Source organism: Rhinolophus ferrumequinum, chromosome 13 (genome assembly GCF_004115265.2).
Source record: "Rhinolophus ferrumequinum isolate MPI-CBG mRhiFer1 chromosome 13, mRhiFer1_v1.p, whole genome shotgun sequence".
Taxonomy (NCBI): domain Eukaryota; kingdom Metazoa; phylum Chordata; class Mammalia; order Chiroptera; family Rhinolophidae; genus Rhinolophus; species Rhinolophus ferrumequinum.
Window position 1 is genome coordinate 44,573,158 of NC_046296.1, and position 26,244 is coordinate 44,599,401.

The window sequence follows — 26,244 nt, forward strand, 5'->3', positions numbered from 1 at the left end:
AATCAGGACATTTTAATATTAACATAATACTATTATCTGATCTATAGACCTTATTCACATTTCTATTAATGGTCCAAATAATGTTCATAACAGCATTTTTCCTCTAGTCCAGAAACCAATCCAGGATCATACATTGCTTTTAGTTTGCAAGACTCTTCAGTCTGTTTTCATCAAGAATAGTTTTTCAGCCCTTATCTAGACACTGACATTTTTGAAGAGTACACATAATTTATTTTGTAGACTGTCAGTTTGGTATGAATGGTGCTTCCTTTTGTTTAAATTCAGGTTACACATTTCTGCCAAAACATGTATAAGTGGTGGTGTGTCCTCAGGGACTCATATCAGAAAGTACATGATGTTGATTTATTCCATTATTAATGTTAGCTTTGATCACTTGGTTAACATGCATTCTGCCAGGTTTCTTCTCTATAGAGTTATATTTGTTTCCCTTTGTGATTAATAATTTGGGGGGAGATATTCTGAGACTGTATAATATCTCCTTCATCTTTCACCCATTAGTTTTAGCACCCTTTGATGAGTCTTACTTGAATTATTGCTGTGAGGGTTGCAAAATAGTGTTTTTTTAACTCCATTAATTTCTTCAAGTTTATTGGTTGACATTCTATTAAGGAAGAGCTTTTATTTCCCTGTTCATTTATTTATTTTTGGACTTACGGAGTCCTATTTTATTCATGGGTTCTAAGTCACTACTCTCATTTATTTTGATACTCAAATTATTTCATATTTGGTTAGTTTGATTCTGTTAGCTAAGGCTGCCAAAACAAGTAACCCTAGACTAGGTGGCTTAAACAACAGAAGTTTACTTACAGTAAATCTCAGATCAAGGTGTGCCAGCATGGTTGGTTTCTGATGAGGACTCTTCCTAGTATGTTGATGGCTACCTCACTGTGGGCTCACATGGCAGGAAAGCAAGGGAGCAAGCTCCGTGGTCTCTTCTCATAAGGGCACTAATCCCATCATGAGTATCCCAGCCTCGTGATCTCATCTCACCCTAATCATCTCCTCATCTCCAAACACTATCACAATTCCCCTATTATATCTCCTATTATTAACATTTTGCATTAATATTATAATTGATGAACCAATATTGATAAATTATTAATAACTAAAATGTAGTTTACATTAGGGTTCATTCTTGGTATTGTACATTCTGTGGGTTTGGACAAATGTGTAATGACGTGTCCCTCATTATGGTCTCATAATGTATTTTCACTGTCCTATACATTCTCTGAGCTCTGCCTCTGTGCTCTCCCTACTCCCACCCCTACCCTTGGCCAAGCACTGATCTTTTTACTGTCTCCATAGTTTTACCTTTTCCAGAATGTCATATAGTTGGAATTATATAATATGTAGCCTGTTCAGACTGGCTTCTTTTACTTAGCAGTATACATTTAAGGTTCCTCCATGTCTTTTGTGGCTTGAAAGCGCATTTGTTTTTTATTGCTGAATAGTGTTCCAGTGTATGGTTGTACCACAGTTTATGTATCTATTCTCCTGTTGAAGGACATCTTGGGTGCTTTCAAGTTTTGGTAATTATGAATAAAGCTGAACAAAACATTTGTGTACAGGTTTTTGTGTGGACATAACTTTTTCAACTCATTTGGGTAAATACCAAAGAGTGCATTTGCTAGATTGTATTGTAAGACTGTGTTTGACTTTGTAAGAAACTGCCAAATTGTCTTCCAGGGTGGCTGTACCATTTGCTTACCTACCAGTAATGAATCCTGTTATTGTTTCTCTGCATTCTTGCTAGCATTTGCTGTAGTCAGTGTTTTGCATTTAGGCCATTCTAATAGGTGTGTGTTGGTCTTGTTGTTTATTTGCAATTCCCTAGTGACATATGATGTTGAATATCTTTTCATATGCATATTTTCTATCTGTCCTGATCTTTTGTCCTTTTAAAAAATTGGATTGCTATTGTTGAGTTTTAAGAGTTCTTTGTATGTTTTGGATACAATCTTTTATCTGATACATGTTTTGCAAATGTTTTCTCCCATCTGTGGCTTGTCTTTTCATTCTCTCAACAGCGTTTTTTAGCAGAGCATAAGTTTTTAATGAAGTCCAGCTTATCGATTATTTTTTACATTGATTATGCCTTTGGTGCAATATCTAAAAACTCATTGCCAAAACCAAAACAAGGTAACCAGCATTTTCTCTTATCTTCTAGAACTTTTATAGTTTTGCATTTTACATTTAGTTCTGTGATCCATTGAAGTTAATTTTTGTGAGGGTTGTAAGCTGTGTGTGTAGATTATTATTATTATTTTTGACATGTGGATGCACAGTTGCTTGAGTATCGTTTATTGAAAAGATCATCCTTTTTCCATTTAATTGCCTTTGCTCCTTTGTCAAAGATCAGTTGGTTGTATTTGTATGGGTCTATTTGGCTGCCTTAACAAAATATCACAGACCAGGTAGGTAGCTTAAACAACAGAAATTTATTTTTTCACAGTTCCAGAGATTAGAAGTCCAAGATGAAGGTGTTGGCAGGCTTAGTTCCTTCTGAGACCTCTCTCCTTGGCTTATAAATGGCCGTCTTCTTCTGGTGTCCTTACGTGGTATGTAACCTTTCAAGCACAGATAGTTTCAGGTTATTAAAAAGTTGTGGTTTGGAGTTAGGTACAGCAGATGACTAGGGGAGGGAAGGACTAGGAGTCCATTGAGTCTAGTTAGGAGGATGTACTTGCTTGTTTTCTAGAGTAGTTGGAATGGTTGGCAAAGAATCCTGATTACAAGTGATTCAGAAGGTAAGAGGAGATGGTGATGTCTTCTGTAGTCTATTGTAGAGGAGTTTGCGCCTGCAGCTTCCTTTTAGTACCACATCATTGCTGTCGTCTCTTAGTATGTCCCTCAGGAGTATTTATTGAGCATCTATGCTGAGCTTTGTACCAGAAGAAATGATCCCTCTTCTCAAGGAGATGGCAGACTAGATAAGAGGATAGTACCAAGTAATTTTAATTATAGCATTAAATAACATGGAGCATTTTGTGATTGTGTATTCAATTATGTGATTCTATTTTTTTTTTTTTAAGATTTTTTTATTGGGGAAGGGGAACAGTTCTTTATTGGGGAACAGTATGCACTTCCAGGACTTTCTTTTTCCAAGTCAAGTTGTCCCTTCAATCTTAGTTGTGGTGGGTGCCATTCAGCTTCAAGTTGTTGTCTTTTCAGTCTTAGTTGTGGAGGGTGCAGCTCAGCTCCAGGTCCAGTTGCTGTTGCTAGTTGCAGGGGGGGCACAGCCCACCATCCCTTGCGGGAGTCGAACCGGCAACCTTGTGGTTGAGAGGATGCACTCCAACCAACTGAGATCAGTGGCAGCTCAGCTCAAGGTGCCGTGCTGAACCTTAGTTGCAGGGGGCGTGGCCCACCGTCCCTTGTGGGACTTGAGGAATTGAACTGGCAACCTTGTGGATGAGAGCCCACTGGCCCATGTGGGAATCGAACCGGCGGCCTTCGGAGTTAGGAGCACAGAGCTCTAACCGCCTGTGCCACTGGGCCAGCCCCCAATTATGTGATTCTTGATAAAAGTTTAGAAGATCAGAAAATGATTGCAGTCCATGGCCAAATAAGAAAGGCTTTTTGGAAGAGACATAATGAAAGCTGGGCCTTAATGAAAACCTATAATATTTACCTCAAATACAATGTGTTTCCACTTCACCTATTTAAATCTAAACCACACATATAGTGAAGACCTGAGGGGAGAGGAAAAAGCAAGAGGGGATCATGTAGGAAACATGTCAAACTACCTCAAATGGTTTGTGTTGGAGAATAATGGGAAGTATTGATATTAATAACAACAATAATTATAATAATAGAAAATTTATGGAGTACTTACTATGTACTGGGCATGGTTTTATGTAAGCACTTCACAGGTATTCTCATTTTAATCCTCCTTACAGCCTTATAGGGCAGGCATTGTTATTTCCGTTTTACAAATGTGGAAACTGAGGCACAAAAAGGTCAAGAGTAGGCTTAAAGCCATACATTTCATAAGTGGTGAAGCCAAGATTTGGATTTAGGTAGTCTTAACTCCAGAGCCCATACTTTGCAGTTGCTGTGTTTTGCTGTGGAAATGTAGGTGACACCAAAATATGTCTTGAAAAACTGTCTCCAGGGTATAAATAAATATGATAGAAATAAGGGAACCGTTTTAGATGTTTGAACGGAAGTGTAGATGAAGAGTTACTTGCTGGCAGGGACACTTCATAATCCTGTGGGGATAGGTAGGTGTAATGTCGGGTAGACAATTAATCCTTAGTCTGATATTTCAGATTACCTGAAAGATGGTGCACGAGTCCAAGAGTGAATAATCTGATGTGAATTAAATTAATGACGGGAAGTTTGGGGCCTAGATGGCCTGGAGAGATGGGAAAGTTGAGAGAAGCAAACATGTGTAGTTAGATTTTGTACAGATTGATTGAGGTAATATATTTATTAGGAAGTTGTCATCCCATTCCTCTCATCCCCTTCGCAGTCCCACTCTCAGAGTGGTAGACTAGCAGATTTGAAGGGACCAGTGGGGAGATACAGATAGTAAAGAAAGTAGAAGCATACGAGGACAAGAATTCTTCAGTGATGGAGCCAAGAGAAGGGACATCTTTTGCACAGAGTTTGCAAAGGAAGAAAAGCTATTACCGAACTTCCTCCTCACTTTTAGTATCCAAGGAATTGAGGGAATTCAGGAATCATGGTTTCAGTCTTTCTTTTGCGGCATAATGTGTTAGTGAATGAGTGAAATATGATTTAAAAGACCTAAGCTGTAAGGACACATGCATGTGAAAGTTACAGTCTTTGGGAAAAGGTTTGGTATTACGAGTTACTGAATATTTTGTAGTTGAAACAGGGAAGAATAATGGAGTAAATAGAGATAGAGATTACCCTCAGTTGTTAACCAGAGTTTTTGCTCAGCATCTATACATCATTCACATCCTTTTGGGATTCCTGTTTTCATTTCAGTGCCTCTGGAATAGGTGACTTATTATCTTGCACTGTCCCTATACACTCCTCGCCCTCCGTGTCATTCTTAGGAGGTGACAGAGTTGGTGGAAATAAGAAAGCACTGGAAGTGCTGAGTGATAGGAAACCAGATGGACGATGACATTGTTAAAACTTGTTCATCTTTTCCTTCTCTGTTCCTTGCTGCATCTGTCCCTACCCCATGCTCCAACCACCCTTTCTTCCTTCAATAAAAACCCAAATCCCAAACCTTCAAAGAGCATTGAGTTGAGACTGTAAAGCCTTTTGCAGAAATGGGTCCCATACAGAATTATGTTTACTTTTTTGAATGTCATTCAGCTTGAACAGTAATGTCAGCCATTGTCATTTTTATTTCATAGTCATTATGTTGACATTTTTCTTTTGAGGGTCTCACGTTTCTGGTTAGTGCAGTTGATTCGCTAACACTACTGGGATCTGCTAGTCATAAGATGTTTTGATTTGGAATGTTGACATTCTTTTCTTTGGGAAACTGGTTACATGAGGTTTGAGAAACTCTTTTTTTCCCTTTCAAAAACCAAAATTGAAGGTTTCTGTTAAATTACTGGGCAGAATTGCTATTTTTACAGTAGGTTTGTATTGTTTGTGTTGAGATTTCTTTAGCTGTTTCTATCATGCTATATAATGCAACATTTGAATTAAAATTTAAAGAATATATATCTGTAACATAACCTATATTGCTTTTAAAAGAACTAATCATATAAAAGGTCTGAAATTTAAATCAGCTGTTTTATAAGATTTTAGACAAAGTATTTTCAAAATACAATTTAACTTACTTTGGTGGGCTTTAGAAAATTCTGGAAACTAACCTTATGAGATCTAATTTTTTTAAGCAACATTGTAGAAATTATTCATTTATCTGATATGATCAGCTATTTTGGGAGACAAATACCTTTTTCTTTACCTAAGATTTAAACTCATCTTAAACTCATAATATGTAAAAATTTATTTAAATTGTTTATTTAATTTTTTTTTTCAAGTTTCAGATATTTATTAATCAGTGTAAACCCCAACATAACACACCAACATGATTTTGTGCATTTGGAGGGGAAATGTTTCCTGGTTAAGTGGAAAATTGTGCGGATGGGTTCTGGAAGACCTTCATTCTAAGCAGCTTTTTAGTGAAACATTTCATTTAGAAGTCTGGACCTTCTTTCTTCAGTTTGCTGTAATCTACATTCACTGAGTAGAACTTGTATTGCTGATTGGGACCCATTTTGTTCCAGGGTTCTGGGTTATTCTTTTTATCCCAACAGACATCTGGATTGAACAATGCCAGGCGCATGACATACAGCGCTGCTCCAGTACCTCCAGCTCCAATAAATACAAAGAGGGGGATCAAGCTTGGATGCTTCTTAGCCTGACCGATGATTTGACGCAGCATGGTTGCGGCAGTGGGCTGGGGTCCCCAAGCACAGAAAAACAAAACTACCAGGCCCAGGAATAGGTAGTCTCTCTATTTAATTTTTTTAAGATTTAAAAAAAATAAACTTTATTTTAGAGTAGTTTTAAATTTATAAAAAGTCACAAAGATAGCAGAATTTCTTCATACACCTCCCCGTTTCCCCTTGTGGTAACATCCTGCCTTACATGGTACATTTGTCACAACTAAGGAACCAACATTGACATCACTATTAACTACACAGTTTATTTGGATTTTACCAGTTTTCCTTAATGTCACTTTCTGTCCCACAGTCTCATCCAGGATACCACATTACAATTAGTTATCATGTCTCTTTAAGCAGAATTTTCTGGTCTCTGACAGTTTCAGAGTTTTTGTTTTTGATGACTTTCACAGCCTGAGGAGTGCTCTGCTCAGTCTGAGGAGATCAGGTAGTTTGGAGCGTTTTTCAATTTAGCTTTGCCTGATGTTTTTCCATGTTTAGATTGTTATGGATTTGGGGGAGGATAAAGTATCCATACTATTAACATGACTTATTAGTAGTGATGTTAACCTATATAAATTACTTGGAATTCTTCCATACAGAGATTTGTTTGTTTGCCTTTGAATTATTTTATATTCAGTATTTATGGATATTTATACTTTGGGTTATAATCCAATTGTTTACCCATTGGAACCTCTTTTAGGTTGTCTCCTGTGTCATTTTGATGTGTCCCCATCATTTTGTTTTTAAGACTTCCTTACTTTCTGGTAAGATAAGATGTTTCAGGCTTATCATGTATATTCCCTGTCCCCAGCCTTTTAATGAATGAGCCATTTCTCTGGATCCCTGGTTCCTTGGAGAATAGTATAAGAAACCAAGATAAGGGCTCTGGATGTGCTTGTTACTGATGTAGCATTACTTCTAGGCCCTCTCAGTAGATGGAGCTAGGAAATACGTGTATATGCCTATGTATATATTACTAATCCATGTGTACATATATATCTATCATTATTTCTGTACCCATCTACTATATATATTTGAAGCTAAACATGAGTTCATACTGATGCTTGAATCTCATTAACACCACATGGTTCATTCTAGCCTTCCCCCCACTGCTTATCTGTAGCCTCCTTTTCCAGTAATGAGAAACCTGGCTCCCACCATCCGCTGCCATCCGCTGCCATCCATTTCATATTTGTTCAGTCTCGGTATATCTACAGTTTTTTAGGAATTGTCACAATTCTCTTTTACATGCTTTCAAACCAAACTGTTCTAGTACTTTCTTTAAGTTGCTCATTGACTCTTTGAAATAATAATCATAATTATACACCACGTGCTAAGCATTGTTCTGTGAACTTTTACATGTAATAACCAATTTTAGTTTTAATCCATGTTATGATGTAGGAACTTTAATTACCGCTGTTTTACAGATGAGAATGGAAGGACACAAAGAGCTTTATGTAGTGATTTGCCCGAGGGTCCCCAGCTAGTACATGGCAGAGCAGTAGTTGAACCCAGACCGTCTTCCTGTGGAGTCCATGCACTTGGCTACACTGCGAAAAGCAGGTGTATGAAAACACGGAGCTATACATCTGTCATGCTTGTTTCTATTTTTTTTTTAAAGTATTATTTTTTGCCAACGAAGGAGGGTCAGAAGTGGTTCAGTAATATGAGAAAAATCCCCAAAGTATCCTTCTGGATATGAGAGTAGATGGTGGTTAAAAAAGAGTATATTTCCTGAAAATCACAAGCATGCAGAAATGGAACTGGGTACTTACTGAAGGAGAAGGTTTGTTTTCCTCTGGTTAATTGGGATTATACACATATTTTTGAAGAAAGTAGTTTATGTTTTTGAAATGTGGAATAAAGCATGGATAACTCCTCCCATCCTCAACCACTCCACCATAATTTCCAGAAGATTAGTTTTTCCTTCTGGTAGAAGCATGTGGTTCTCACCCTCTTTACATATGTCTCTTGCACAGAGGGGAAAGGAGTGGGTCAGAATTTCAGTTAGCAAAGGCGTTTAGCTGGCTGCTGACCAAGTCAAGAACCAAATCAGTTGAAGGAATTTCTTTATTAACATGCCAGAAACATCTAATCTATTCTATTTCACCAGAGCCTGTTTAGCATTTGATTTCATTGGTCAGTTTACATAGACAAGCTTAGTTATTTTGGAGCTTTGTTTTCAAACATTGTATAATCCCCTCACCCCCTTTACAGCATCTGTCTTACAAAATTTTAACAGCTTTACTAAGATATAATTCACATACCATACAATTCACCCTTTTAAATTACGCAATTCAATGAGTTGTACAACAGTCTGACTTAAATTTGAATCTTAAAATCAGAGATAAGATATTGCTAGATGGAATTTATTCTTCCAATTGTTGATTTATAATTATATTAACTGCTATTTTTGGAAACCAAAGGTGACTATCGTTGCCTAACGTTATTAACTTATAAGGATTGGAGAGGCATAAAAACCATTAGAAACTATCAGAATGTGATTTTGTTTATTTAGTCCTCATTGAAATATGCATCACTTGCCTTGTTTTCAGCATAATTCCATTGTCCTTTCTCTACTGGCTATTTCCTTTGCTCCCACTGTTTTTGGGGACATTTAATCCTATAAACTTGTTTCAAGTAAGTCATAACTTACCTGAAGCTAGATTGTATTTATTATTTGTCTACTAATAAATGCAAAGGGAAGAGATCTTTTTTTGTGTGTGCTGATAATTTTTACTTTAGTTGCAGAGCATATTAAATTTCTCCTATTGCTTAAGCAAAGTCAGATTAGTACATAGAAAATCTGAAGGAAACTTGAACCTTCGATCATCAATTCTGATGCTTGTTCAGTTGGTCACATGCCTTTAAAATGATGGCCATACATTTAAAACTGTTTGGGAAACCATAACTGTTAAAAAGCACCTCACTTTCTAGGAGGAATAATGAGGGGGCTAGAAGCAGAACCAAGGTACTCGTCAATGTCTTTCCACCATGCATTGAGGAAGGGAACCAAATCATTGCAGCCTGGAGTATGGACTGGGTAAAGTCAGTGGTTAGATACAGTACAGGCTGTTATTTTACCGAAAAGAAAATCTGGTTGTGAACCATTGAACCTGGCTCATAGAATTGCTTATGGCTCCTTGAACTTCTTAGTTCTTTCCAAAATTGTTGGTGGTAGTAGTTATGATTCTCTGTAAATTTGGTGGCTTGATTTTGGATAAATGAATTACCACTTATGTAATGAATTACTATTTACATAATACTTGGTTTTCATACAAGTTCAAAGTATTAGATTGGTACACACTCTTAAAAGAATTTGAGGCATGGGAGGCAGGTTAAGAAATTGCAATCTGTAAGCAGGTGGCATCGGAGGTGGGATGTGGGGGCAATTTCTCAAAAAGATACTGAAACATTTTCTTAGGAGAACTTACTCTTGAAAATTTGCCTAATATTCTCAATTGAGGTGTTTTTGAATTGCTATTCATTTCTTTCCCTCCGAATGGCATTCAAAGCTATTTTAAAAAAGATTTTAATGTAAAATCCTAAAATTCGCACACACTAGGATTTGGCAGGAAGATATTAACATTAAGATATTAACTTTAAGTTTTAAGAGCAGGGTTTTTTTCCCTGCATCTGGGGATGGGGAGCACTGATCTTTGGAGAAGACTGGTGCCTCTTTTTGCTTCTTGTGTTTGTTTTTTGATGGAGAGGTTGGTGGGTATGTTTCTGGTTTCCAGATTTGGTTAATTCTGTACAGATGTTGTTTGTGGTGAAAGTATCAAGAGAGAGAAACCAAATCACGTTTGACTATGGCAGAATGATTTAATCCGTACGATGATACTCATCTTCAGCTAGCTGACGTTGCTTGAGCTACTCTTCCTTTGTGGTCACCTTGGGAAAGTATAATGGGAACCTGTGACTGTTACTTAAAGAATCTGCATGTGCTGTTAACTTAAAGATGTAGAGACTGATAGGAGGGGGGAAGGAATAATATACTTTGGGAATATATCAGACTCTCGTACATTCTCGGTAAGATACAAGAATTAAAATCCCCACAAGTGGCAAAGTGATCCAAAGCTGAGCTTTCCTAAGAGCTTCTTAGTCAGCATGTATGAGGTAGAGCTTCTAGTACTCCAGGAACTCTCCAGATAGCTCTGAGAAAGACAACAGTAAGCAGACTCCTTTGCCTGGTGGCACAGTGTACCTGCTTCTACCTGGTCTGCCTTTCTTATGACATTTTCTGATTGTTTTCTCTTCTGTTTTGTCCCTGTTCCTGGAATGTGCACCTCTACCATGTTGGCTGTTCCATGTATAGCAAATCGAGTCTCACAGTTAATCCCAGTCTTTGTAGTGACTGGCTCTGACCTGTTTTTGGCTGTCAGCTTTGGTTTCAGATATTTTGTGATTGTGGTTGTTTTTCTCATCAGTATTGGTATCTAACCACTGACTTTACCCAGTCCATACTCCAGGCTGCACTGATCTGGTTCCCTTCCTCAGTGCATGGTGGAAAGACATTGACGAGTACCTTGGTTCTGCTTCTCTAGCCCCCGCATTATTCATATAAATGACTCTGCTCCCATTACTTAACCACTCAGGGCTATGTAGTTTTCTAGTCTCTTGTAAGTACTCTTTATTTAGTTAGTGTTGGAACATGGTTACGCCTGTCATTTTCTTCTGGTTTAAGGTCTTTAGCCTGTTTCTTTCACTGCCACTGTATGTTCTTTGATGAATTTCTTTATTTTAAAACTGAACAGGGCGGCTGGATGGCTCAGTTGGTTAGAGTGTGGCGAGCTCTCAACAACAAGGTTGCTGGTTCAATTTCCGCATGGGATGGTGGGCTGCGCCCTTTACAACTAGATTGAAGAACAATGACTTGGAGCTGATGGGCCCTGGAGAAGCACACTGTTGTTCTCCAATAAAATTTATATATATTTAAAAAAAAACACAACGGAACATAGGGATGCAGTTTCTAGTTACGCTAAGGAAAAAAAAATCCCCATGAAGTCCTTTGTTGAATTTCTCTGCTGGTGACTTAAGGGAGGTAGACAGAAGTTAGTTACATGTAATAGTGAGAAGATGCAAGACATTTAAAAAATTATTGAAATGGTAGTTTAGTATCTGTCCAGTAGATAACTACTTCATCAGATGACCAAATAGTTAGGAATTTAGCCTCTTGATCGCCAGATTTTAATTTAAGCTCTACTAGTTTTTAGCTTTCTGGCCTTGAACACCTAATTTAACTGCTGTTGCCTCAGTTTCATTTGTTAGATGGAAATGATTAATAATACTTACCTCATGATTATTGTGAGGTTTAAATAATAAAGCATGTAAGTCTTAGTATAGAACCCTGCACATACCAAGTACTCCATGAATGTTAACTATTACCAGGATAGTATTTGTTCCTGTTCTTTATTATTATGTAAATTTGAGCCTATATTCGTGACTAGTAAAGCCATAGTAGGTGTTTCCAGGGCTTTTCTTATTTGCTTACTTATTTTAATTTTAATATCAGCTTCTCTTATTCATATTCTCTCTGTCACATCATCCAGGGTTTTGTTTGTTTTTCCTCCTGCATAGTACTAATGAATTCTGATATTGTATTCTCTCCAAGTGGAAAATAAGCTTTGTGGGATCAGGGACCTTCTCTGTCCTGTTCATTGTTGTATCTCCAGCTTCTACCATAGTCTCTGGAGCACAGCAGAAGCTCAGTAAGTATTTTGGAGGAAAACAATTGCTACAGTTAGCAGTTCAGTATATAGCTGAAGGGAGATGGCAGGGACTTGCAGCCAGGTATGGTGGACACCTTGGCCTCCCCTAGAGAGCTATTTGGGGTATTTTTCCAGGTCCCTGACTTTCTGGTTGTCAGTAGATTTTCCCTCCAAAAATAGTATAATCTCCTCAGACGGGATTCTTTTATTTTGTTTAGTATATTAGTGCAGTTTCTCAAAGTTTGTTTTCTGGAACTTGAGATCCTTAAAGTGATCCTTAGGGATTAAAGGAGTCTATGTTCAAATGAGTTTGGAAAATGGTATTTCCTTCCTCCTCTGGGAGTCATATTATGTAATAGCGTATTGAAGACTCTGAGAAGTCCAGTAATAGAAGTGCTGTTTAACTTTGATCAGTTATTTTCCTAAATTAATTGATCATGAACCTAAACAAATTTATTTTTATTTATTTACCTAATGACTATAATATCCCAGTTCTACAGAACACACTTCGGGAAATGCAGGGCTAGTCTACTGATAAAGCCTGGTTTACCTGTACTCAGTTCTTTCCTGTGTAAAATTAAAAGGTCAGGAAAATTAAAATGAAATAATGTGAAAGTACTTTGTGAACTCTCGAATGCCATAAGGCATTCATTGTCGTCAAGCATTGAAACCTCCTGTTAGCCACCATGTAAAGGTGGTAGCCAGTATCCTTGGAATCTGAAGGCATTGCATTTCCCTAGCTGTAGATCTTCAATTTTTTTTCCCCCCAGTGCTACTGATCCCAGTTGTTCTTTCCCTTAAAATTGGATTTTCAACTCTGGAAGACTTCTGTACTTATGTGTAGAGTAGAAATACTTCACTTACCTAGAATTCAATGAATAATGAAGCCTTTGCTAGATAAAAGTTCACTAGTTCTATCCACTTTCTCACCAATCTCATATGGTCATCCAGGGGAATGGACTTTCAGAATTCCAATATTTTCTTTTTACCGTATAATAAAGACGTTAAGCATAAGCTAACAATAGTGTTGTGTCCCAACACCTAGCATGTATTTGGCTCCCGGTAAATATTCAATAACTGAATGAGACACTGAAATCATATACCATTCTCTTTCCTTATCCTCACATAGTGAAATGGAGTCACGGTTTAGAGAGGGAATGTACGAGTTGGTACGCTTAATCTGGAATATCCACCACAATTTCATAGTATAAATTTAATTAGGAAAAATGTAGGTACAACATCTGCATTTATGCCGGAAGTGATGGAGTTAAACTTACCGGCTATCTTTCTGTACTCTACTTTCAAATTGGATCGCAAATAATAGCTTTAACTAAAAGTAAAGATCAAGAAGACTTCTCAGATGTCAAGGTCCATTTCCTAGTCCTCTCAGGAAATCACTCAGTTTAAGGTGTAAAATTACATGGAGTATATCTTGCTTTAAAAAAATTACTATTATTGTACTGTATTTAAGAGGACACTGGGTTCTGTCCATTTATCTTATCTAAAACTTTAAAACATTTAATGACAAAATCTTTTAAACACATTTTTTATTTCTGAAAGGTTTACTTAATGACTGTCTAGATTATATGGTGTGTACATATTCCATTTGAATGAAAAAATAATATAGGAAAGCAGTGATAGAACATCAGTATTAATAACTGACACCTTTAATGTCATTATACCACATAGCCTTTCATGTATTTCAAATAGCTATTCCATGTAATTTGGTTTAATTGCTAGAGTAAGAAAGTTTCATTTTTGAGAAGCTAGAAAGTTCTTCTTCACTCCCCCCACCCCCCTACCATTTTCCCGCCTCCCCCCCACCCCCACTCCGGTTCAAGCCGTTGTTTTCTCAGTCTGGTTGTGTAGGACACAGCTCTCTGGCCCATGCTGGTGTTATGAGCGTTGTGCTCCCTTGGCTGGGGCAGTAGGTTGCTGGTCGTCGGTCGGCCACTCACGATGGCTGCTGGCCACTCCCAATGACTGCCAGCGTTCACGCTGACCACCGGCCAATCCTGGCAGCACATGGTAGCCCATGGCAGCATGCAGCAGACTGAGGCAGCCCACGGCACTCGTTGACCTCCGGCTGCTCCCAGTAGTCCCGCTTCAGGTAGCTCAGCTCCAGGGAGAGCCGTTGTTCACAATCTTAGCTGTAGAGGGCGCAGCTCATTGGCCCATGTGGGAAAGGAACCTGACAACCTCAGTGGTAGGAGCCCGGCGCTCCAACCACCTGAGCCACCGGGCTGGCCCTAGAAAGCTTTTCAAAAGTTAGGAAAATGTTTTTATATTATTAATAGTACTAGTTATATTCTTCAACCAAAAGGCCTTTTAAAAAATAATCCTTTAAATACCATTTTCATTATAAGTAAGTTAACATCTGTCTCTTGAAGACAAATTCTGTTTTTCACACACTTGTGTTTTTGTTCCAAAATCATGTAACAAGATTATTGGCTGTTACAATTAAATGACTATAATGGTTTTAAGTAGACTTCGTTATTATAATGTGTGGGCACCAAACCAAAGTTTATATAGATTCAAAGCTTTACAAAAAATTCTAAGCTTTTTTTTCAGTATTATCAGTTACTTTGTCATGATTATATTCTTAATTTTCTAGAACTGTGAGATTCTGTCTAAGTTATTAAAATGGGTTCAGGTTGTTGCATCAGTACAGGGAACTTGGAATTCTTGATTCTGACTATTTGTGGCATATCCTGCCAATCCATCTGGGATTCTTCTGCCTCTTTTGCTTAAATAATGCAGTGGTCTGTTCCTGAACTGGAAGTCAGCCTTCTTGTTAAAAGACAGATTAGCAGCCCGTCCTCCAGATTTTAAATTACGGTCCTCCCACCCACACCTAGAGTTAATGGAAACCAAAAAAGATCAGCTAAACGTATTTCTCTGATGTAACCATCAAAACTTAATATTGAAAAAAGCGAATGTTGGACATAAACATATGGAACATTTTGTGTTTCAGGTTTTTGGAGAGAAATTTTTCAAAGTACCTTTAATAGTAGAAATACCTTTCTGATATTTTTAGCACATTGTTGGAATTCGCACTTAGAAACTATGTGCTTAAGCACTATGGACCCACCCTCTTACTGCTACTTCTTCCCTTCACCACACTGTCCTTATCTCAGTGCGTGTGAATTAGAGGTCTGTCTTTATTATAATACTAGGTAAACAGGCATTTATAGGGACTCTAACATAACTTGCATGTAGAATCTGGATTTTTTTTTTTATTATTGGGGAAGGGGAACAGGACTTTATTGGGGAACAGTGTGTACTTCCAGGACTGTTTTCCTAGTCAAGTTGTTGTCCTTTCAATCTTAGTTGTGGAGGGTGCCATTCAGCTTCAAGTTGTCCTTTCAGTCTTAGTTGTGTCGGGCGCAGCTCAGCTCCAGGTCCAGTTGCCGTTGCTAGTTGCAGGGGGCACAGCCCACCATCCCTTGCGGGAGTTGAACCGGCAACCTTGTTGTTGAGAGGATGCACTCCAACCAACTGAGCCATCCGGAAGCTCAGCGGCAGCTCAGCTCAAGGTGCCATGTTCAATCTTAGTTGCAGGGGGCGGAGCCCACCATCCCTTGTGGGACTTGAGGAATCGAACTGGCAACCTTGTGGTTGAGAGCCCACTGGCCCATGTGGGAATCGAACCAGCAGCCTTCGGAGTTAGGAGCATGGAGCTCTAACCGCCTGAGGCACCGGGCCGGCCCCTGGATAATTTTTTTTAATCTGATTCTGTCCATAGTGTGAAGGTACTGTGTCTTCTTCAGTTTTTAACTGAGTTTATGTCAATGTCTACTATGTTTTGTTTGTTTTTTTCTTCTGATTTCTGTTCTCTATACTCTGTTTTTCCGGAGAAATTCACAAACTGGCTAAGTTTTTATACCGAAACAGCTAATCCAGTTTCAAGTGGATCTTTATTAAGGTTCAGTGGTATTACTCATCTTTTAACTCTGTTGCATATTCCCATGCGGGGCCCATTTTCAAACATCCAGTTTCATTAACTCAAGACTGCATTTGGTTTTAAAACATTAAACATAAATTCAATTAATTTCACATATATCAAGCACTTATTATTTATAAGCACTACTCTACTAGGTCGTGGGTTTAAAAATTTAAATAAGATAGTCTAGGAGTTCCCAGCCTTAACAGGGAAGAAAGACATATACATAAGCATAACAGGGTGATTGTATTTTTGAAATATATTTTAAGTTCTGTTATGTGGTATTAATACAAATTCTGCATGAGGATGACAAGAAAAGTTACAATGTGGAAATGACCTTTGAGGGTTTTTTTCCTTTTTTAAATGATGCTTTATGGAGGTGTAATTGATATATAGTAAATTGCATATATTTAAATTGTATGATTTGCTAATTTTGGCATATTCATGGTTGGGTTTAAATCTGTCATCTTGCTATTTGTTTCTATTTGTCCCATTTGTTCTTTGTTTCCTTTTTCCTCTTCTGCTTTCTTTTGAATTGAGTATTTTTTATGATTCCACTTTATATCATGTATTGGTTTATTAGCTATACTTTTATATTTTTAGTGGTCACTTTAGAGCGTGTAGTATGCATCTTTAATTTGTCAATTTTTGAATAATTTTATAACACTTTATATGGAGCATGAGGACCTAACAACAGCATAGTTCCATTTATCCCCTCCTGTCTTTTTTGCTGTTGTTTTTAGATATTTTACTTGTACATGTTATAAGCCCCACAATACACTGTTAGTATTTTTTGCTTTAATCGGTCATTTATCTTTTTATTAAAGAGATTTGAAAATTAAGAAACCTTTTATACTTTTCATTTCTGATACTCTTTAGTTCTTTGTAGTAGTATTTTTGTCAAGTATCATTTTCCTTGTCTTTGAAGGATTTCCTTCAGTATCTCTTGTAGTAAAGTTTGATGGTAATGAATTTTCTGAGCTTTTCTATGTCTAACAAAGTCTTTATTATGCTTTCGTTTTTGAAAGATTTTTATAAAGTGGGTATATAATTAAAGGTTGAGTCTTTCTTTTGCTTTAATGCTTTAAGATGTTGCTTCATTATATTCTGGTTTGCATTGTTTTCAACCAGCAGTCTTTTATTCTTTGTTCCTCTGTACTAATACGTCTTTTTTTCCTTGCTTTTAATGGTTTTTCATTTTATCACTGTTTAAAGCAATTTGGTTATAATGTGCTTTGATGTTTTCAGCATGTTTCTTGTGCTGGGAGTTCATTACGGTTTCTTGGATCTGTGGGTTTATAATTTTCATTAAATTTGGAGAAATTCTGATTATTATTCAAAACCACTTTTCATTTAACTGTTTATTAGGCCACTTGAAGTTGTTCCACAGCTAACCGATGCTCTGTTCATTTTATTCCAGTCTTTTTTCTCTGTTTCATTTTCCATAATTTACATTTGCTATTTTTCAAATTCATTAATCTTTTCATCTGTGGTGGTTAATCTACTATTATCCTATCCAGTGTATTTTTTAAGAATCTTAGTTTAGTTTTCATCTATTAATTTGATTTGGGTCTTTTTTATATTCCATGTTTCTACTTAATTTGCTCAATCTTTACTTTCTTGAACATATGGAATAGATGGAATAATATTTTACTATTTTACTGTCCTAATAAAATATTTATTATTTTAATGTTCCTGTCTACTAATTCTATTCTTGGATCTGTTTTTATTGATCAGTTTTTGTTTCCATTTTGTAGGTTGTATTTTCCTACTTTACATACTTAGTAATTTTTATTGGATTCTAGACATCATATATTTTTACCTTGTGGGCTGGATATTTTTGTATCCTTGTTACTCTTCTTGTGCTTTGTTTGGTGGTGCCATGAAGTTACTTTAGGAACAGGCCCTTTGCAGATTTGTTTTTAAACTGAGTTAGGTGGGAACAGAGCAGCCTATAGTTTAGGGCTAATTTTTCCCAATACTGAGGCAGTATCCTTCTGAATACTCTTAACATTGCCTCTCAAATTATGAGGTTTTCCTACTCTAACTGGTGGGAATGTAAACTATGCTTGACCCTTCATGAACTTTGGGAATTGTTCTGTCTCCTCCTTTCTGGTAGTTCTGCACTAGGCCGTAGGTATTTCTCACATGCGTGCAGGGATCAATCCTGAGTTCAAAATTTGAGATGGAGATGGACTCTCTACAGATCTTTGAAGCTTTCTCTCTGTGCAGTTCTCTCCTCTCTGGTACTCAGTCCTGTGAATTCTACATGCCTTGGTTTTCCCATGTTCCCAGCTCCATCTCCTCAACTCAGGGAGATCATCAGACTTCATCTGTGTTCCCCCTCCCTGCCCTGAGAATCACTGTAGTGTACTGCAGATATTAAATGTTTAAAGACAATTGTTTTATATAACACACACACACACACACTTTTTTTCAGGGTAAGGGTAAAACAGTCCCTGCTACTCTGTCCTGGGTAGGCGCCTTACTTTTGGAAGCTGAAAAACACTATATTACTCATTAGTTAAAGGGAAAATTACACAGTATTTATGTCTATGGGAAATTATCAAAACTGTGCATATAGGTAAAGCCAGATTTACAGTCATAATTTACAGTCAATTTTTTTTTTTTTAAAGATTTTATTGGGGAAGGGGAACAGGACTTTATTGGGGAACAGTGTGTACTTCCAGGACTTTTTCCCAAGTCAAGTTGTTGTCCTTTCAATCTTAGTTGTGGAGGGTGCCGTTTAGCTTCAAGTTGTTTTCCTTTCAGTCTTAGTTGTGGAGGGCGCAGCTCAGCTCCAGGTCCAGTTGCCGTTGCTAGTTGCAGGGGGCACAGCCCACCATCCCTTGCGGGAGTCAAACCAGCAACCCTGTGGCTGAGAGGATGCACTCCAACCAACTGAGCCATCCGGGAGCTCAGTGGCAGCTCAGCTCAAGGTGCCGTGTTCAATCTTAGTTGCAGGGGGCGGAGCCCACCATCCCTTGCGGGGACTCGAGGAATTGAACTGGCAACCTTGTGATTGAGAGCCCACTGGCCCATGTGGGAATCGAACCGGCAGCCTTCGGAGTTAGAAGCCTGGAGCTCTAACCGCCTGAGCCACCGGGCCGGCCCAACAGTCATATTTTTTATGACTTACAGTCATAAAAAGCAAGAAAGCACAAAAAAATTAAACGATTGAGCATTCACCACAAGCAATTAGAAAAAGAATAAACTCAGACACTAGAAGAAATACAAATGATAAGGAGGGGCAGAAAGGGAAAAAAAAGCTGGTCAATAAAATCTATATAAAGATATGTAAAAAGATGTGTAAAAACGACAAACTTCTGCAAGATCACACAAGAAATAAAAGAGAAGACACAAATAATATTCATTTATTATGTTTAGGAACAACAAGGACGTAACTACCAAAATAGCAAATACTTAAAATCTCTTGAGGGAGTATTAAGAGCAATATTCTCTTAACAATGAAAGTGTAGATGCATGGATTGTAAAGGTCAAGACGGTCACGACTGGCGACGGTTGCAGTCTCCCAGAGGAGATGATAGTGGCTGGAATGCTCGAGCACTAGGAGTGGGCTCAGAAGTAGAAAGATTCAATAAGACATTTACAGTTCTGTGCACAGAGAAGTAGGCAGTGCCAGGGAAGGATTCAGGTGTTGGCTTATAGGGTTCTGCTTGGACAGTTGGATGGTATTGCACAGTGGCATTATACCTAGGGAATAGCAGGGTTTGGGCGGGGAAGGGTGGAATTTAAAGTATATAGAGGACAAGTGGCATTGTCTCATTGGTTATATGGGTCTTGAGCTTAGAAGAGAGGTCTGGGTAAATTATCTGCTTATGTTGCCACAGGATTAGGTTCTTGTTTTTAAACTCACCAGCTCATTTTTCTTTTTGTGAGCATGCCTTTAAACGTTCCCAGAAATATAAAATGCCTTTTTAAAAATCAGCTTAAACCCTTCCCCATATAAATTTTATTTACCCAGCTAGATCTTAGATACGAGAACAAAGGTCCTACTTAGAGCAGTCTCTTGTAATAAACACTAAATGTATGCTTGTAACAGGAGCCCTTAACTTTCTGGCACAGTTTCTATGTAAGAACTTTGATTTCTCTGAGCGATGTACCCGTGATTTAGACTCTGGTTCTCTGGAAGTCATTGCCAGGCTTACCTAACCCTGCTCCTAAGCAGCTGGGGCAGCCTTTACTAGAATAGTAGCCCTTTGTCTTCCCTTTCACTTAACTAATGAACTTCCTAAAATACTTTATAAGTGAGCCGCTTTCACTTAGTAAGGTGCTAAGTGTAGACTTTCCTTTCTTCTCCGTCTGGTCCTAAACAGAATTCCCAGTCACTCCAAAGACAGAAGCAAAATGGTTACCATATCCTATTTTGCTCTGTGAGGGAGAAGAGAATGTGGCAAATAGTGTAAGTGGCCTTTCCTCTTAGGCTTTCCTTCCTGGACTGGATTGAGGGCTGCTGTTGACCACCTCCACCATGGCAGTTTTAGCGTAATCCCAGCCTGACCTGCATTGAGCTGGCTGTTTATTATAACCTTTATCTACATTGTCCAGAGTATTTACTGCCTGTCACTAGTGTTCACTCCTCTGGCTGACTTCTTACTGACATGTAAAATGCAACTAGACTTGAACAGGGTGAACGGTGCTTTTTGAATTTTGAAAGTGCTAGACATTCTCTGGTTTTAATTGATTGCTTTGAAATTTGGCATGAGCATATAGACAAGTGTGATTGCATTTATGATACTGATGTTTCACACAATGATTAGTATTGTTGAAATTCTAGTTACTCCTTTAAATGTCACTCAGAGGAAAGTCTTACACTATGGTTTAATACGTTTTTTTTACCAAATATTAACCAAGTCAACAAATTCATTTTATCTCTGTATTTCAAATTTAATTAACATGATTTTTTTTGACTAAGGAATATATTTATTTACATGTTTCAAAATTAAAAATTCTGGTTTTAAAAATGAATAAATACCCTGAGAAGTCTTACTCCTACCCATCCCCAACTACTCCTCTCTATCACATTACACGTAATTATTTTTACTAATTTCTGTTTTTCTTTCAATTTTTTTTTTTTATTTTATTGGGGAAGGGGAACAGGACTTTATTGGGGAACAGTGTGTACTTCCAGGACTTTTTTCCAAGTCAAGTTGTCCTTTCAATCTTAGTTGTGGAGGGTGCCGTTCAGCTTCAAGTTGTTGTCCTTTCAGTCTTAGTTGTGGAGGGCACAGCTCAGCTCCAGGTCCACTTGCCGTTTCTAGTTGCACAGCCCACCATCCCTTGTGGTTGTTGAACTGGCAACCTTGTGGTTAAGAGGATGCACTCCAACCAACTGAGCCATCCAGGAGCTCAGCGGCAGCTCAGCTCAAGGTGCCATGTTCAATCTTAGTTGCAGGGGGCGGAGCCCACCATCCCTTGCGGGACTCGAGAAATCGAACTGGCAGCCTTGTGGTTGAGAGCCCACTGGCCCATGTGGGAATCGAACCGGCAGCCTTCGAAGTTAGGAGCATGAAGCTCCAACTGCCTGAGCCACTGGGCCGGCCCTCAATCTTTTTTATGTAAATATGTTAATTTAAATATATATTCTTATTTCCTCTTTTTACTCAAAAGGTAATACACCACTATTCTTTGTTTCATTGTTTTGTTTTTCCCATTTTTATACCCTCGAGCGAGCTCTCGATATCAGAACACAAAGATCTTTCTTCTTATTATTAGTTTTTGACTGCATTATATTCAGTTGTGTGTGCCCTAGTTTAATCAACCACTATCTTGTTGCCAGGCATTTGAATGTGTTCAGTCTTTTGCTATTAAACAATTTCATAGTGAATAACCTTATTCACGTGTTACTTCATGTGTGTAGGTGTCTTGTTTAGATTCCTAGAAATGTGTTTGCTAGGTGAAAGGATAAATACATCTGTAATTTTGATGGACATTATTGCATTGCCTTCATGTAAGGACTGTACAATTTGCAGTTCCACCAGCAATATGTGAGGGTCCTTGGAGCCCCTGTTTCCTCCACAGCTTGACAAGAGAAAGAATGTTTGAACTTAATAGATCAGATTTTGCTTCAGATAAGAAATGCTATCTCAGTGTATTTATTAAGTTTGTATATCTGTTTTCATGACTTAGGTTAAGGGTCTTATATGTTTAAGGGTTTATTTGTATTTCTTTTTGATGTACGTTGTCCATTTTTCTATCAGATTGTCGTCTCTATTTCTAGAAGTACTTTATATGGGTCTCTTTCTGGACTTTCTATTTTGTCCCATTGGGCTGTGTGTTTCTTTGCTACTTCAACATTGTTTTAACTGTTGAGGTTTTATAAAATATGCTTTAATATCTGTTAGAGCTATTTTCTCATTTTTCAGAGTTTTCCTGGTAATTATTGCTTGTTTATTTTTCAATAAGGTCTTTAGAATGAGCCTGTCTAGTTCATGGAAGAAAAACAAGTTGGTATTACTGGGTTTGTGTAAATTATAAGTTACCTTACGAAGAATTGATACCTTTATGAATGTTTAGTCTGTCTCTCCAAGAATACAGTTACAGCTTTCCTTCATTCAATTCTGTTTTCATTTTTAAAGGTTTTTCAAGTGTTCTTTATAAGTTGTACGTTTCTGCTTAAGTGAAAAATGTACAGATATTGTTTTATTGCTCTTGGAAATGAGGTCCTTTCTTTAAATCTTTTGTTGTTCGCATATATGTATATATGAAGGCTATTGATTTCTGTATATTTATTTCATAGTCTATCTTACTGAATTCTCTTATGTTTGTGGTCAGTAATTTTTAATACTGTTTCAAAGCATATTTGAAAGAGTTGGTAGGTACTATATAACTTTTTTTGGGAGGGGGTACAGAAGTCTTGTTTGAGAGATCCTATTACACTATGTATAATTTTTCCTGGTGTAGATATGTAGCATGATGAACCCTAGCAAGTTGAAAAGGAATCATTTCTTTATTTGACTTGAAATTTCAAAGTTTTTACTTGGTGAATGAATGTGTTAAGGGGTGATGTGAAATTCAGACATTTATTGGTATGTGATGCAACTTAGTTAAGTAACTGAGTCAGTACATTCGTTTATGAATAATTTAGTAATATATTTATATCTCATAGAAGCTTTAAATAATACAGTTCAGGTGATTTCCCCCCCCTTTATATAAATAGCAAATATAGGACATCTAAGGGTTTCACTAATATAAGTGTTTCAAGGTGGGTTTATACTGCTCCCGACCCAAATTTTGTAGGTACGCCTTACTTTGTTTTCTGATCTTTCATATTTTAGACATAGAAGTCTGTTTACCTCAGTAAGAATGGTCTCCAATATTAGGTTGGTGCAAAAGTAATTGTGGTTTAAAAAGTTAAATAATTGCAAAAATCGCAATTACTTTTGCATCAACCTAATAAGTGAAGACAGGGCACTGTTCTGGGCTAGTATTTTTGCTAAAACTGTTCTTTGAGAAGTGATTTACCCTGATCTATTACAAATTTAGGGCTTGAAGCTAAAGTACAGTGTCTAGAGTAAAAATATTCCTAGCATTTTAGAAACAAACTGAATTGTCTTTTATCTTGTTTTACCCAAGGGGACTCTGGAGTATTAGGCTATTAGTATAAAAATACGTGTAGTTCCTTTCCGTTTTTCTGATATTTTAATATTTAAGCGTACACATACCCTCTACAGTATGCACAATATCTGTCATCCTGAACTTTTAAAACAGCACTAATAGATACTAAACTTTACAGGTTTTAAATAAAGCATATATATCAGAAAATATTTTGACGAGTAATCTCAGTCCCTCCTTTCTCTCTGTCTCTCTCACTCCCTCACTCACTCAGTAAACAAATGAGAAGAATTATTTGATAATGTGTTTTCCAGAGCCCTCTATAATATAGCATATTTGGGTTTTTGATTCTTTGTATGATTGTAAGAAAAGTGAGAAAGTTGAAAATTGATGTAAGTGTAGAGTGCCACAGATTTCAGTAAACAGAATCTTGCTACGTCACAGTAGTAAATAAATGATAATGGACATAAATTACATTCATTCTAAAAAAACAAAGCAAAAGGCAGTAAACTATTAAAGACAAATTGGATGGCACTTAATAGTGAGAAAGAAAGCTAGTAGTGTACCTAGTCAAATCAAATTATGTAACTTCTCTGTTGTATAGTAGAATAGTTTCAGAGGCATTCCAGTTTCCTTTTCAGATATAGTGTAGTTAGTGAAAATCTGAGGGTTGACTGTATTGATTGACAAACGGGAAAGAAAGCCAGTGTCATCAGGTAATGAAAAAGCTACTTGTATTATGAGTTAAAAGTGTGTGTGTGTGTGTGTGTGTGTGTGTGTGTGTGTGTGTGTTGTTTGGTAAAATCCGTTTTTTATGTATTTGTCTTAGATTTGTCAATAGCAAGCTATCTGTTTCCACTTTTGATTTCTGTGGTATTTTATCTTAGTATTTCATTAATTGGTTTTATTTCTTGAGTGAAAACAATGACATACATCTTTTAAAAAAACTGAATATTAGAATATTAGAAAGTCATTTAATTTCATCAGTGTATGTCTGAACTAGTATTATACCTGCTCTTAACTCAAATGATAGATTCTAATTGCTATCACAGTGGAATCCTTTGTTTTATTTTTGCTTCAGAATATTAAGAGTTAGGAAATAAAAATATTTGTTATTTTTAGTATTTGTACTTCAGAGGCACAAAATCTTAGTCAAAAACATATTTTATGTGGAATATCAGATCATAATTGTATCATCAGAGAATCCTTCCGTGACTTCCCCATTATCTAATAAAGGTCCTCTCCTAGTTGTTCTTGCAGCACTGTATCACGACTTCCAGTCCTATATTTGTCTTTCTTCTACGTTAGACTGTCTTCCCCCAGGAGCTCATTATAAGGAACATCTTGCACAGCGTCTGGCACTCAATATTTGATAAGTGAAGCAACTGATGAATTTTTAAGCTTTCTGTAATGTTTTCTTCAAAAATGAAATCTAGGCACCAGTGAAATTCACAATTGAATCTTTAATTTTATATAGGGCAATAGAATTTATATATGGTGTCTGCATAATGAATATTTATTTTCAAAGACTCTTTTGAATAACATTCCTAGTTGTGGGTAACCTTGATGGTTAAGAGTATAGCTTTTTGGAATCAAGACAGCTTGGGTTCAAATTTGTTACCTTCTCAGAGTGCCCATTATGTAATTATAATGCCTACCTCCTGGGGTCATTGTAGAATAAATGAGCTTTACACATAAAGCTTTTGGCACAAAGCTTGGCACATAGTAAGTACTCAGGTATTTCACAGCAGGACTTTACTGTAATTTTATTTGATAATTTTCCCTAATGATGGACATTTAACTTGTTTTTAGTTTTATTATAACTATTACTGCAGCAGACATTCATATACACATATATTTGTATATTTTTTAGAATACCAAAGGCTATGTGTTTTTAAAGTGGTAATGCTAAAAAATTATTCCTTTTAAAATTGTTGTTCCAGTATATACCCCCATCATGAATATATGAGGATGTCCGTTTTTCTCATGCTTTTTCCATTCATTTACATCATTCATTCATGTTATTCATTTGAATTTTGCCAAACTGATACGTATTTTATTTTAATTTGCATTCTTTTTACTGTGGTTGCTAATTTTTATAATACTTACTTTTATATTTCTTATGTATTTAGTATCATCTTTGTCAATTTTCTTATTTTGCTGCATAAAATACTTAGTTTGTAGGTGATTAAATAACGTTGGTATTTTTCTGTGACTTTTGGGTTCATATTATGTTTGAGAGTCCCTAACTCCGTGATTATCAAATGTATTATCTTCTAGTATTTCAATAATTTTGCCTTTTACGTTTAAGTCTTAAAACAATCTGAATTTATTTTTATGTATAGCATGAGATAGGAGTCTAATTTAATTTCTTTTTCTTCCCAACTGATTAGGCAGTTGTTCTAACGTGTCTATTCATCACTGATTTAAAGTACTATCTTTGTCATATTCTATATTTGGACTGTAATTTGTTACACTAACCTGTTTGTCTATTCCTATGCCAGAAACACACTTTTCTAATTATTGTGTCTTTTTAGTATGTTTTAATACTTGGTATAGCAACTTATCTTCTTTATTAATCTTTGAAAATTTTTCCTTGGTTAATCACATT

General features: G+C 36.8%; 2 protein-coding genes across 6 annotated transcripts in view; one reads left to right on the forward strand and one right to left on the reverse strand.

Annotated features, from left to right (window-relative positions):
* Positions 1-26,244, forward strand: part of MAP4K3 (mitogen-activated protein kinase kinase kinase kinase 3) — a 145,638-nt gene that overhangs the window by 12,889 nt on the left and 106,505 nt on the right. The gene's annotated exons all lie outside the window — the stretch shown is intronic.
* Positions 5,983-6,459, reverse strand: LOC117032927 (cytochrome c oxidase subunit NDUFA4). Its single transcript, XM_033124667.1, has one exon. The coding sequence runs from the start codon at positions 6,398-6,400 to the stop codon at positions 6,152-6,154; it is 249 nt and encodes an 82-aa protein (XP_032980558.1). The 5' UTR covers positions 6,401-6,459; the 3' UTR covers positions 5,983-6,151.